General features: G+C 62.5%; 2 protein-coding genes across 2 annotated transcripts; one reads left to right on the top strand and one right to left on the bottom strand.

The window, feature by feature from the left end:
• Positions 1 to 38: 38 nt before the first annotated feature.
• LSCM1_07049 (uncharacterized protein) lies at positions 39 to 2777 on the top strand (the record flags this gene model as incomplete). Its single annotated transcript, XM_067324438.1, has 1 exon — positions 39 to 2777. The coding sequence occupies one exon, from the start codon at positions 39 to 41 to the stop codon at positions 2775 to 2777; it is 2739 nt and encodes a 912-aa protein (XP_067180642.1).
• Positions 2778 to 8430: 5653 nt separating this feature from the next.
• Positions 8431 to 9513, bottom strand: LSCM1_07048 (uncharacterized protein; the record flags this gene model as incomplete). The annotated part of the gene is made up of 1 exon (XM_067324437.1): positions 8431 to 9513. One exon carries the CDS (start codon positions 9511 to 9513, stop codon positions 8431 to 8433), a length of 1083 nt encoding a protein of 360 aa, XP_067180641.1.
• Between the last annotated feature and the right edge of the window lie 4092 nt (positions 9514 to 13605).

Here is a 13605-nt window from a genome sequence, read left to right as displayed (position 1 = left end):
CGTGCCTTTGAGCAAAAGATTTTGTGCGGCAGACGCACATGCTCCGCATCATGCTTCAACGCTTAGCGGTGCAGCGCCGGATCGCCGAGCAGCTGGAGGCGGTGTCGCTGGATGAGGTTCTGCGCCGCATGCAGTCGAGCTCGCTGACAAATCCCGCGCGCTCCCTCGAGGCTCACTTTGTATTGGCTACGGAAAAGCGTGACCATGATCGCACTGCGCCAGCAGCCGCCTCACCGAACGCAGAGAACCTTGAAACCTCCAGCGACTTGCTGCGCAACGCTCTCAGCGAGCGACTTCTCGCTGAGGTGCGCCGTGATATCGGCTCGCACTTCATCACCCTCGACGAGAGCAGCTTGATGCTGGCAAACTGCCTGCGACACGGTCTTTCCCCTCGCGCCACACAGCAGGTCTTCGCCCTCTGGCAGCGGTGTATGCACCGCGCCGCGAGTGGCCAGTCTGCCAAAGCGTCGCCTCGAACACCCGCCTTGGTGCTTGGCATGGGCGGGAGCCGCACCGGCTTCGTAGATGCTGATAAAGGCGCTGCCGCTCTGAGCGAGCTAGCGCTGTTTCAGTCGCTAGTTCGTGTGATGGAGGCGTGCCTGGATGCCCATGATCAGCAACAGCGAGGCCTCAGACAGTCCCTTAAACGGACTCGCTTAGCAGGACCGGGTGCGCGGGCGCTGCCATTAGGGGGCTCGATCGCCTTGACCCTCGATAACCTGGCGGCTTTGGTAGACATGGTGGAACAGTTCTGGGCAAATTTTATCGATCATGGCGCCTCCACCACAGGACTGCTCGTGCAGTTCACCGCGCTCGCTCTGGCGCTGACGGGGCGTGCTTCGCCGGTGGCAGCCGATGCAGAGCCTGGAGGCAGCTTCGTGAACAGCGTGCGCCGACTGGGACAGCTGCAGACGGATCGTGAGCTGCTGAAGCAGCGCATCTTCAGCCTATGCGACCAGGCTATCCTCTCGCTCTGCTCGCAGGGAGAGGCGGCGGCGGCGGCCGAAGGCAGTGACGGCACACCGCCTCATCGAGAGAGTCCGTGGTGGTATCAACCCCAGGAACTGGTGCGTCTGTCGCAGGCGATGCGACTGATTGAGGCGTACGAAGTGGAGCAGGGATGGGGTAGCGGGCACAGCAGCGGAACTGGATCGCTTATGGGGCGCTCTTCCAACGGCGAAGGGGGCGGACCGCGCAGGCCAGGAAGCAGCGCCGCACGTACCTCGAGGAGGGACACAGGGAAGACGACACTGGGCTCCTCAAACACGCTGCGAGGCACACCGCCAAGGCGTCCACAGACTGCGTTCGCGTCTTCCACAGCCCGCTGGCTGCCTCGCCTGCCCACCACGTGGTGGACCACTGCTTCTCCACGCCTTCACGGGGCCGCTGCGGGGCATCGACGGACAGAGGCGACGGCGTGGGCAAGGCGGCGACTCGGCGCCTATGTGACGCACCACGCCCTGCAGCACACATCCACATCGACGTCCCGCCTGTCGGCACCGCCGCCGCCGATGCCCCTGTACGCCGTATCGGCCGCACTGGTGTCCGTCTCCCTCGCCGACATGGACGATATCTTCTTCACCGTATGCGCCACCGCGTCGGCCCTGGCCTCCACGGAGGCAGTCACGCGATTCTCGTGGTGGGTGCGTGATCTCCTGTTTTACCATCACAAGCAGCGCATCCTGCACGACTTGCGGGAGATGGGCGGGCTCCTTGGGATTGCGGAGGCCTGCGTCACATACCCGGAGGGGACGCAGACGGTGCTCGCGGAGGCGCTCAAGTGCTTGCAAACCTCTGCCGCTGTGTTGTGCTGCTCTGGTGACACGGCAGCGGCTAGCGAGCCCGACACGCGCAGCCTTCTTTGGGCACGCGCGTGCGAGGTTGTCGGCGATGCACTGGCGCTCACGATCGTCCGTGCAGAGGCCCAGCGCGCGCTGCGGGTGCTGATACGCACAGCAAGCCAGCCTGCGGCTTCTTGTATTGTGATGGGGAAGCCAAGCAGTGAGCTGGGACGTCGGCATTGGCGGTACGGCCTCTTGGTGCTCGCGTGCTTGCAGCTGCAGTCAGCAGACGGCGCGATTACTCCGACGTTGAGGCGGGTGATTCAAGGGCTCGTGCTTTCTGCACCGTTCCTCCGAGACGATGCCGATCGCGGGGGGCTGGCCGCGGTGGTGCGTGCACTGTTTGTTTTCACGCGACTGGAGCGGTCGCATCGTACCACGGCACGCGCCCTGGATGCGCCACCGTATGAGCCCGCGGTCCCGTATCTCCTGAACGAGTTGGCGCGGCTCCTCTCCTTGCCAGCTGCTGCATTGGACGACAACGTGACCGCTGCAGTAGAGGCTTGCCAGGATCGTCTGCAACCTCTGCCGCAGCTCACCTCCACCGAGCGACAACTATTGCGCGTCGCGTTGCAAGAAGTGACGCTGCAGTCGCAGCACGAGGCGAAAAGAGGGCTTGTGTACGAGCCCGTGGCGATTCCCAGCGGCGGTGACGCGGATCAAAGTGAAGCGGCGGGCACGGCATCTGAGCAGGCGCCGCTGTCGCTGTCAGCGAGTCTGCGGGCTGGCGTCGTCGGCGCCACCGATGGCGCAACGCCCTTTTCTGATCGACCATCCGGTGAGCTGCGTGTGAACAGAGATGCAAGCCGGTGGTGTACAGAGCCGCACCAGCGAACTCAGCGACGCAGCCTGCGCGCCTCAGAGGAGCCCCTGCTACTGCAGCCGGAGGTGGATATGCTGACTCGCTATCTCTGTGAGCGCCGCTCTCCGGGATGAGCCACGATGCGCAGCGTCCTTTATATATCTATATATAAATATATATACGTATGTATCTCCTCTTTGGCCTCTTCCCATCTCTGCTGCGCTGTGCAGCGAATGCGGCGACGACTTTGCCCTGATGCTGGTGTATTACCGCTTTACGCTCTCGCGCACGCACACACATATATATATGGGTAGGTGTGTGTGTGCGTGCCAATTGTCTCGCTTGCTCTCTGTCGCCTCTCCCCTCTTTTTGTTTCCTTCCCTGCAATCCCATCCGCCGCCTTCTCTCCCCCTCCGTCCAAGCCCACGCCTCGAGTGTGTCATCGTCGGCTTGGCGCGCTGGCGTAGAGTCTGCGCCTCTGGCCGTGCCAGGGTTCGCGTCTATATTTGTCCACAGACGGCTACGCTGTCGAGAGTGCGCGAGGGGGACGAGCTCCTTGCACGCAGATGTCATCGCTTGCGAGCTCGCGATGTGGCTTCTCCTTGGGGGCGTGCCTCGGAGCGAAGGCGCCCAGTGCCTACCCTGGCTCACATGCTCTGAGGGGCAACTCCCCTCCCCATCCCTCTCCCTCGTGCGTTGGCGAGGCGCATGCTTCCTGCGTATGCGAAGAGCTTGGTGCTGATGTCTGCTCCCTACGCTCAACGTGGGCGCCGCTGCGCCTTGCCCTTGGCTGCATGCCCTTCCCCCGCCAACGCACAGCCCTCTCGCTGCCACCGCTGCCGCGCTCGATCTTTCCCCTCTCTCACTCCTTTTTCACCCCTCATCGTGCAAGGCAGGGATTCACACGCGCCCATGCAGCCCTTGCGCGCTGTGTGTGTGTGTGTGTGGAGGGAGAGAGGGGAGGGATCGGCGCAGATGCCACGGCTCCGCGAAGGAGACGTCTCTTCGCCGACTCCCCCACTCTGAACACGCTCTCAACACGTCTGTACGTCGCTTCTTCCACAGTCACTCTACCAACCATCAACACCACCCCTCCACCTCCGGCATTGCCCGGTGAGAAGCGCAGCATCGTCGTGAACACAGCTTCAGCCGCTCCTGAGCCGCCTAACCTCCCCAGTAGGTTCGACGCCAACTCGGCACCGGCGTAGAAGTGTGTGCCAAAGAGGTCCGGCGACGGCGGCACCAGCATTGGCCAACTGCTCTTCACTGGGGACTTTTTCTCCTCAGCAAGGCTTCGGCCACCTACAGCAACGCCCTGCCCATCGCACCATTGAAGTGGAGCTTGCACCTCTCGCGCCATTCGGTGCGTCCGCCTCTCTGGAGCTGCGCTGCCCTCATCCGACCAGCAACGCATGGACTATCACTGCTGAAGCGGTCACTCTCGCGCAGCCCGCCGATTGTTGCTGCCGGCAAACATCTTTAGATCCTTGCGGAGGATGGGCACCTTCACGCAGGGGCCCCACATGCCGTCCGCCGCTACGCTGGTGCTGCCAGACCAGGGCTTTGGCGGTGGCAAAGGCGAGCGGCCGTGTGGGTACAGTCACAGCGCACTCGACGTGTATTGCCCGAGATGCCACGCTACAACTTCATGGCGAACGTGATGTTCTTTAGCGGCACTGCTTCCGTGCTGCAGATCCACGTCAAGGCGCGTGATACAGTCACGATGACAGGAGCATTGCACAAAATCCTAGACGCGAGGGGTTCCCCCAGGCAAGGGGTGGCCGCTGGGCGGGTCGTACGATCCTAATTGACGTGCGAGCAACCGACTTTGCTGCAGGCGTTTCAGATAAGTGGTGTGACGGCGGTGGACACGACCATGGCGTTCTGCTAGGTACAGGGTGTAGGCACACTCGTCATGACGGGCGGCGCCCCAGGCTGGTTTGGTCGACTCGGCTGGCCCCTATTCGCGAAAAAAAAAATGCAGGAGGCGCAGTACAGGATCTGCTGCAACATGCTGGGGCAACGGAAGGAGAACCCGCAGCTGCGCGGTGGCACGAGCGAGTGCGGTGACAACTTTCGTGGCAGGCCGCTTGCGCCGATGGCGACGCAGCTGCTAGAAGGCTGACGGGCTTCGCTTCTTGGACGCCCTCGCGCCAGCGAGCGGGATTGGGAGCTTCGGCTGTAATAGCTTTAGCGGGGCACACCTCGAGAAGCAGTCCAAAGAGAAGCTGCAGCGTCTGAAGGGCATCCACGCGCACACAGACCAGCTTATGCCGGGGGAAGGTTCGGTGCATGAGGTGTGGTGCGAAGCTGGTGCGTGCGGTGAGCGTCGCCTCCGCCCCCAGCCCCTGCTTGCCCCCTTGCTCACTCCCGCCACCCGCGCGTGTTTGGGGGGGTCTTCGGCGGGCGCGCCAGCGTGTGCGGGCCGCGCCTTTCGCCCGGTGCCGGCCCCCGCCCGCCCCTGGCCCGGGGGGCAGGGCGCCCGCGTCTCGGCGCGAGGGGGCCGGGCAGCCGCGGGGCGGCGCGCCCCGTGTCTGTGTTTGGGAGGGGAGGGGTTTGGCAGGGGCGGAAAAAAGTCTTGCTACAAGGGCACCGCTGCATGCATACGTCTTCGGTGGCTGTACGGGCGCGCGGTGCGCCGCCACTGGCCGCGGGGCGGCGATGCGCGTGGGTTAAAACGGTTGCGCCGCCGGGGGCTTCGCCCGTGGGAAGCGACGGCGCGCGGGGGGGAATCGAGGCGCCCTTCTGCGTAATACGGGTGCGGCGGCCCCTTCTCTCTGGGCTTCTCCCTTTTCAGTTCTTTTTTTTTTCAGGCCCCTTCTTGCCCCACATCATTTTTTCTGCTTTAAACGCTGCGCCCTTTGCAGTTTTCTCTCCCTTTCCCCATGCAGCACTGGAAGGGCTCCCCCTAAAGCATTAGTGTACCCACGCCCCGGCTCACCGCCTCGTTTTCTTCCCCCCTTCCCCCCCTCATGCGGCCAGCCGTATAGGCGATCACCGAGCGGGAGGCAAAGGGGTGAGGATGAAGGTCCGAGCGTGAAATCGTGCAATGCGGGGAGGGGGGTTGGCGAGCACGGAGGGCGGCAGCAGGAGGGGGTTGGGGGTTAGCTCGTTTCGGCGTTTCACTGAATGGAAAAGGAAAGGGCGAGATGGAACAATGAGACAGCAAAAAAAAAAGGACGGAGAGGCAAAAGAGTGAGAGGAGCGCGCCCTTGTCCAGCAGGCAGAGGCCGGCAGGCAAACGTAACAGGTCGAGGCGGGGGAGAGTAGACAGGCTGGAAGCAGAGCGAGGTTGGTGAGGGTGGGGTGCATGGGCTTAGAGGAGCGATGCTGTTCATGCAACTAGCGAGAGAGCACCGCAGGATGCCCGGCCCTGATCCCTCATCCCATCTTCGTTTCCACAGCGCGTCAACCCCGCCACCTCCACGCTCCATTGAGGGGGGGGAGGGAGTGCCGATGCTTCGCGTTGCCACGCCCACCTCCTTGAACTGCTCGTTCACGCGCGACGCTTCTCGCTCGCGTTCCAGGCGACCACTGCAGCTTCGCCTCATCACCTTTTACAGTTCAACACCTCGGAAGAAACAGTGCGCGCAGACATCAGATGAGAAGGGCCCGCCGCCGGTGCATACACATATACATGTATATATGTCTGTGTGCTAGAGGGAAGAGCGGGCGCCTTCTCGCCCACGTAATGGAAGTGCGAAACTTCCCTCTTCCTAGTCTGCCGCACAAGGCCCACGCACCCGTTCCGGCAACGCGCGGGGTCGACCATCCGAGCACGCCCCCCCCCTCCGCCCTTGACTCCTGTCACGCAGGCCGCCTCCACCACACCGGCAACCACGCGGCGCGCCACCCCCCTGGGGGTGGGCATGGGCTTCCCACACACACACACCAGTGGATAGCGTGAGGGTCGAGTGAGGCGCGCTCAGGTCACACCGATGCCTTGCCTTCAACATCCACGGTGCAGGTGCGCGCGCTGTCACGGGTCGGCCTGGCGCCGCACCGTCGAACTGCACCGACCGCCCCACGCCGCAGGCGGCGGGCACCATCGCCACCGGAAGGGGTCCGGCGTTGGCAAGGGGGTTGGGGGGAGGGAGGGCCCTCCTCACCCTACCGGTCATAAGCGAAACGTAAGAAAGACAAAGCGTGAGGAGAAGGGGCCGGGGTACTTCGCCAACTCACTCTCTCGGTCACCGCGCCTTCGTGTCGCGAGATCGGCTTCGACGTGCACGCGCGGGCGCCCTCCGCTCTTCGTGTGCGTGATGACGCCATAGCAACAGCAACGAGCAAAACGAGAGGGAAAGAGGAGTGCGCACACACACATACACACATGTATATATATATATATGAATGTCGGACGCGCACAGGTGTACGCAGTACCGTTTCCTTCTTCGCTGGTGTGCTGCATACATGCACGACGCCGGTGAGGGACGGCGGCGAGCGCACGTCTCTCCTCTTCTCTTCTCCCCCACATCGCCTCACAAAGAGAGTCTTTTGGTACACACATGAACCCACAACACCAAGAAAAAGGCATCTGCATGTGTGCACGTCGGGGCTGATGGCGCGTGCGCGGCGTACGACGCTCGATGATGCTCTTCGATTCCGTCCGGCCCGCTCACATCTGCACCCGCTCATTCGCGCGCAGTCGCAAAAGGTGGGATACGAGGGGGAAAAAAACAAGGACAGCGAGGGGTAAATGGCGGGCGAACCACAAGTAACACTGCAGCAGCCGCGTGCCTGCGTGTGCCCGCGCGCATAAGTGCAGAAAACACCCAGGCAACGAGGAACCAAGAAGAACAAAGAGAGAGGGAACCGAGGGGGCAGACAGAGGAGTGGCGGCTGAAGGGGAGGGGTGGGGTGGGGTGGGTGGAAGGGACAGATTCAGTCAGCCACAAAGACACAGTACACAACAGTAACAGCCGAAATATACCGAAGGGCGCGGGAGGGGGGAGGGAACTGTTTTTTTTTTCGCCCTTTGGTGAGTGGAGGAGAGGTGAGGAGAGATGGTGAGATACAAACAAAATGGGCGAAAAGCGAAACAACAAACGTAAACACGAAAAGAGGAAAGGAAAGGGGCGGAGAGGTGAGAGGGCGGAGGCGCTCCGGTGCGACGCCGTGCACGAGAGGGAATGCCGGTGCCGAGGACGAGGAGGAAAGGTACGGTGTTGCGCATGTGGCTGAGGCTCTTTGTGTGTGCCTGCCTGCGTGTGTGTGTGTGTGTGCGCACTGATGTGACGCAGCTGCCCCCCTTTTGCTTTTGTCAAGAAAAAAGGGGGAGGGGGAACAGACAGAGAGAGAGGGGGGGCCGGGGGTCGGCCACACAGGGACCCCTTACCATTGCCGTCTACATGAAGCCAAACGTGCACTGCTCGGAGGAAAAAGTGCGACTGCGAGCGTCCTCCAAGTCCTCTCGGAAGGAACAGCGCGCCTTTTGTGATCCCTCGACCGCTCACTACCAGCGGCCTTCCCGTGTCACCCGAGGGTAGCGGCATCTTCAGTGTGGAAAGACGCAGCGGACAAGTGAACACGGTCGCACGAGGCCCCGCCACGCCGTGTATACCTGTCTGCCTGCCGTTGCCCTCCCTCGTGCCGCTCTCCCCTCCCCCTTTTGCCGATGAGGAGGCAAAGACCATGATAAGAACAGAAAAAAAGAAGCGGCAGGGCGGCAAAGAATAAGCGAAAAAGGCCCTCCCACCACTCGAATGCGCGGTGCCGAAGGACAGGATTAGACACACGCACACACATATGCATGCGCGCGCGTGTGTGTGTGGGCCCCCGCCCTTCCACTTACAGCTTGGAAGAGGTGGCAGGTGACTTCTTGAAGAGCGGCGGCAAGCCCTCGTCCTTCAGGCCGTGCGACATGAGTTCGGCAACGGCGTCGCGCGGGTTCTTCTTCTCGTAGACAATTTTGTAGATCTGCTCGCACAGCGGCATTGACACCTTCCGCTGCTGCGCCAAGCGCATCAGCGGCTCTGCCGTCGCCACGCCCTCCGCGACGGCCTTGCTCGTGCGTTGAATTTCCTCGATCGGCATACCCTCGCCAAGCTTCTTGCCCACTGTGAAGTTCCGCGAAAGCTCCGACGAGCACGTCAGCAGGAGGTCGCCGAGGCCGGCGAGGCCGAAGACGGCGCTGCCATCGCCGGCCAGCGCGGCCGTGAGGTCGCGTATCTCGAGGAGGCCGCGTGTGATGAGGGCGGCGCGCGCGTTGCAACCCATGCCGAGGCCGCTCGCCACGCCGGAGCCGATGGCCAGCACGTTCTTCACGGCGCTGGCCACCTCGCAACCGACGGTGTCGGTGGTGGCCCAGCAGATAAAGGAGCGGTCGCCTGTCGTCATGATGCGCTGCAGGCGGCGAGCCTCATTGATGTCCGCTGAGGCGATGCCGACGCACGTGAAGACACCGGTGGCCACCTCGATGGCGAAGCTGGGGCCCGCGAGCACGGACAGAGGGTAGCCCTCGAAGAATTCGCCGATAATCTGCGCCGGAAACTTCAGTGTCGAGCGCTCAATACCTTTCGTGCACACAACCACCGGCACGTGCTTCGCCTTTGCGTAGGCGATCAGCTTACCGCCGTTGTTCTTCAGGAAGCTGCGCAGGAACTGGGTCGGGATGACAAACAGAATGATTTCGGCATCCTTGTACGCCTCCTCCACATCCGAGGTGAAGGTGATGTTCGGCGCGAGCGTCACCCCCTTGAGGAACAGAACATTCTCGCGCTTTTCGTTTACAAGCTGTGCCTCTGCCTCCTTAATGTGCCACACGCACACCTCTCGGCACTTCTTCGAGAGCACCATCGCCAGCGCCGTGCCAAAGGCACCGGAGCCGAAGACGACGGCCTTCTTCAGGTACAGCAGCGCATCCGTCGACATTTGTGCGCCTGTGGGGATGCTGCTCTTCTTCGCTTTTAGTGATTTAGGTTGATGGGCCGGTTAGACTCTGCTCGGCTGCCAGTGTCGGGCGCTCGCGCTGTGTTGGGCCTGCAGGCGGTGATAGTGGGTGGCGGGTGTAACGTGAACAGAGCGATGATCAGACAGACAAGAGGAGGAAGCGCGTGTGATTGGATGAGCTGGAGCTCTGTTGTGCACCTCCGTTCGTTTATGTGTAGATGCGTGGTATGAATGAGCGTGCGAGGGGTACCCCTCACGGGAGGAGGGCGGAGGAAGAGGGAAGGGGTGGTGGTGGTGGTGTGTGTGGGGGGCTTCGATCTGCGTGTGTACGCCGCTGTGCTAAGGAGGGTGGATTACAGTCAGGCAAGGAGAGGCTGAGTTATAATAGCTGAGGTTAGGGCTCGGAGGATGAGGTGAAACAGGGCAATCTGTGCGCGCGTTCCCGGTAAAGAAGAGACAAGAGAGGGAGAGGAAGAGGTGCTGAAGGATCGGACGGGGAGGCCACATACAGGTGAGAAGAGGGTCGTGAGGAACGTCTGCAGGGACGCCAGCGCCGCATGCCGAGGGCAGAGGTCGTGCGCATATATGCAACGAGTCATATATAGGACTTGGCATCGTCAAAGACACCCCCCACCCCTGCTGCTGTTCTTCGTGCATGAGCCGTTCGCGCTCAACGGCCTTCTCTGTCGACGTTTGTTTATTTTTTTATATTTATTTCGTCAGTTTTCAGTGGAGCGAATGTACATCGTCGTCGAGGTGAGAGTCCCCCCCTCCCCCCTCCCCCCTCCACAGAGAGAGACACAACAGCTGCAGCGAAAGGGAAAACAAAATACAAAGCGAAGACCGAGTCGGTGGAGGTCACATGAAGGGCATTCGCGCTGAGAGACACATCTCGTCTCGCATCAACTGCGACGCAGGTAGACCTCAATGGCGCGAGGGCGTCGTCCATCGACAGCCATCACCATTGCAGCCGCACCGTACGCCGCACCACACTTAGGATTCGTTTGCGAGGAAGGGGCGGGGGGCGGGGGGACCCTCGAACAAGCACGAGGACGTTGCGGCGCCTCCCCTCCCCTTGTGCTCCCCACCCAGCTGTCCCTCTCACGCGCCTCTCTCTGTGTGTGGCGGCCCTCAATGACATACACGCGGGCACACACATGGCAAAAACGCACACCAAAAAAAAATACAGTCGCAGACAGAGACAGAGAGAGGAGGACGTGTGTGCCGATATCACCTCTTCCCCCCCGGGACCGTACAGACGCGCCAACGCAGAAGCGCTCAATGCGGCATTGAGCTACTCCTCAGGGCCGCTGCGACGATGATGGGGTACCCACCATCGGCTTGGATGTGTGCCCTGCAACCATGGTGGGACCCAATACTTCTTCTGTGGCATCATTGTTGCTGCGGCTACGGCGAGAGCTACCAAGGACCGTGTCGGGCACATCTAAGCCTCCGGGCACGGCGAGCCCCGACGTGCTGTGATGCAGGTGCTGATATGGGCCGGAGGAGGGCGTGGGTGCGGCCATCGTCGATGCCTGCATAATGGCCAGAGGCGGCGGCGGCGGAAGTGGGGGTAAGTTCTTTGCCGTGCCCACTGCTGGCGTGCTGCCGGCATGCCGAGGGCTCTCAACCAACCCGGAGATTGAAGACGGCATGGGCCCAGTGTTGTTCGGTGGTGTGACGGATGGCAGCGGCGGCAGCGGAGGCACGAGTTGCAGACTCTGTGCACCACTCGCTTCAGTGAGGGAGCTGGAGTCCGACAAGCGCGGTGACGACGACGCAGAGGGGCGGGGGGCAGCGTGTGCAGAGTTCGAAGGGGGCTGCTGCCGCGGTGGGTTGTCGCCGCTCGCGCTGCGACTACCACGAGGGCGGTGACGGTGACGCCTTCCCATCGTTGCCGGTGTGGAAACGCCGCCACTGCTGCTGCCGCTGGAGTAGATCACCGACGCCGTCGTACCGGGACTCGTTTTCGACCGCAAGGCGCGTGGCGAGACGTTTCCAGTTTTGTCACTCTCACGAATGTTGATGCGAATTCGTGTGCGGCTGTCCGGCTGCTGCTCTTGCGGTTGCGGCGCGGCCGGCGTCGGAGATGATGGCGGCGGCGGTGGCGGCGCCAGCAGTGCTGGCGGCGGCGGTGGCTTGTCGACAGGGCGGAGCACGTACCGGTTGTTCGCACGCGGCGGCATGTACACGCTATGGCTGGCGCCCCCGGCCGCGGAGGCGGTCGTAAGCATTCTGGTCGGCGTCTGCTGCACGATGCGGCACTCCTCATCCACGAAGTGGTTTTCGTCGGCCTCCTCGCGGCTGCAGAAGATGCACCACAGAAGAATCATCAGCAGGACGAACAGAATGACTAAGAGAACAACACCGACAATCAGCAGCGCTAAATCGTCCCCCGTCCACCGAATGACTGAGGAGTCGCCCGGCTCCGGGGTCCACTGCGTCGCTAAAAGCGGCTGCAGCGCTGTGCGCGCGTCCTGAGGGGCGAAGCAGATAATAAAGACGGTGCTCGGCACCTCAAAGGTCAGGACGAGCTGGCCCGCCGCGCTGCTCTCTGCTGCCTTTGCCTCCGACAGCACGGTGGCGCAGTGGGGGACGGCCCCAAGCGCGTAGCGGTGCACCGTCTCCAACCCAACACCCGCAAACGTCACACTGACCGTCGCCTTCTGCTGCAGTGTGGGTACTGCGCCCACGACACTTGTGACGTACACGAAGTTACCCGTGTACGCCGCGATGCCGGTGAGGGTTGGCTTGTAGACAACTTCTATACTGAAGCTCCGTGGCGCTGCAGCAGCGAGGGTGCCGATGGAGGGACGCACTACATTTGACCCCTGCTCCTGTTGCTGCTGCTGCTGCTGCCGCCACAGCGCCTTCATCGACTTTCCTGACGCGGCTGACGACGGAGGTGGTGGGGCAGTGATGTTCCACGCCAGACTCGAGCCCCACGCCGATGCGCTAGAGCCCGATACGCTCCCTCCATCCGGCAGCAGCACACGGAAATCGCTCTGCACGCCGTTCACTGGCCCCTGCGGGTTCGCGAGAGTCACCGTGCACTGCAACGGCTCGACCGGCGTGTACCACAAGAGCGACCTCGTCCGCGTCGACACACACGTCAGCCGTGATGCCGCGGCCGTTGGCACGCCTATCAGGAGGAACGTCTGGGGGCTGTTCACCATCGCCTTCCAGGCCGGCGCGGCGGGGGCGGTACCCGAAACATCGGTGCTTTCCGTGGCAAAGACGCTGCCGGCGACAGTGATGTTCAGGCCGGTCGTCGGTCTTACCGTGAAGTCGTACTGGCCATTGACGTCCAACGGGTAGGCGCCCAGGTTCACCGCCGCACTCGTGCTCGTGTCGCCGTTGTAGTAGGTCGTCACATTAAGATCCTGCGGCCGGGCCACAATGTTGCTCGGATGGCCACGAATCGTCGCAAAGCCTTGCACAAAGCACATCAGTGTTCCGCCAACGCGCACCATGTTCTCCAGCGGAAGCGGCGTGCCACCGGCGCTGCAGCCCATCGTCGTCAGCGCGCTCGGAGACGTTGCCAGCCGCACCGTTACGGGCGAGTTCTGGACGGGCAATGCCTCGTATGGCGGGATGGGTGAGACCAAAATATCGATGGCGTTCACCAGCCCCGCCGCTGGTGATGATACTGGCGGTGCAGTCACATAAAAGCTGTACGTCGGGAGCCCAGAGACAGCCGTGCCGTTCTGTGTAACCACGCTGGCGGTGCCGGCGTTCAACAGCACCGTGAAGCCGTCCGGCGCACCGCTTGTCAGGGTTGTGATCATGCAGTCGATCATGTCCGTGGAGGACCCCATCGTTCGGTCAAGGATGCCGATGGGGAGGCACGACACCGCCGCCACGTACACCACCGGCCCGCTGCCCGCTGACACCGTCAGCAGGTTCGATGTCGCCACCAGCGTGGCATTGTCTGGCAGCGTCACCACTGCCTTCATGACGTAGCTCCCTGCGGTCGATATCCGCAGCGCCCAGAATGTGAAGTTGGTGAAGTTCACGTGTGAGTAGGAGGCGCCGCCTGAAAGGTAGGCAGCTGGCGCGGGGGTGGCGCCGTCG

This window comes from Leishmania martiniquensis, chromosome 10, assembly GCF_017916325.1.
Source record: "Leishmania martiniquensis isolate LSCM1 chromosome 10, whole genome shotgun sequence".
NCBI classification, from domain to species: domain Eukaryota; phylum Euglenozoa; class Kinetoplastea; order Trypanosomatida; family Trypanosomatidae; genus Leishmania; species Leishmania martiniquensis.
The sequence above is the reverse complement of the archived record's forward strand: the minus strand, read 5'-3'. Positions and strand labels throughout refer to the sequence as shown.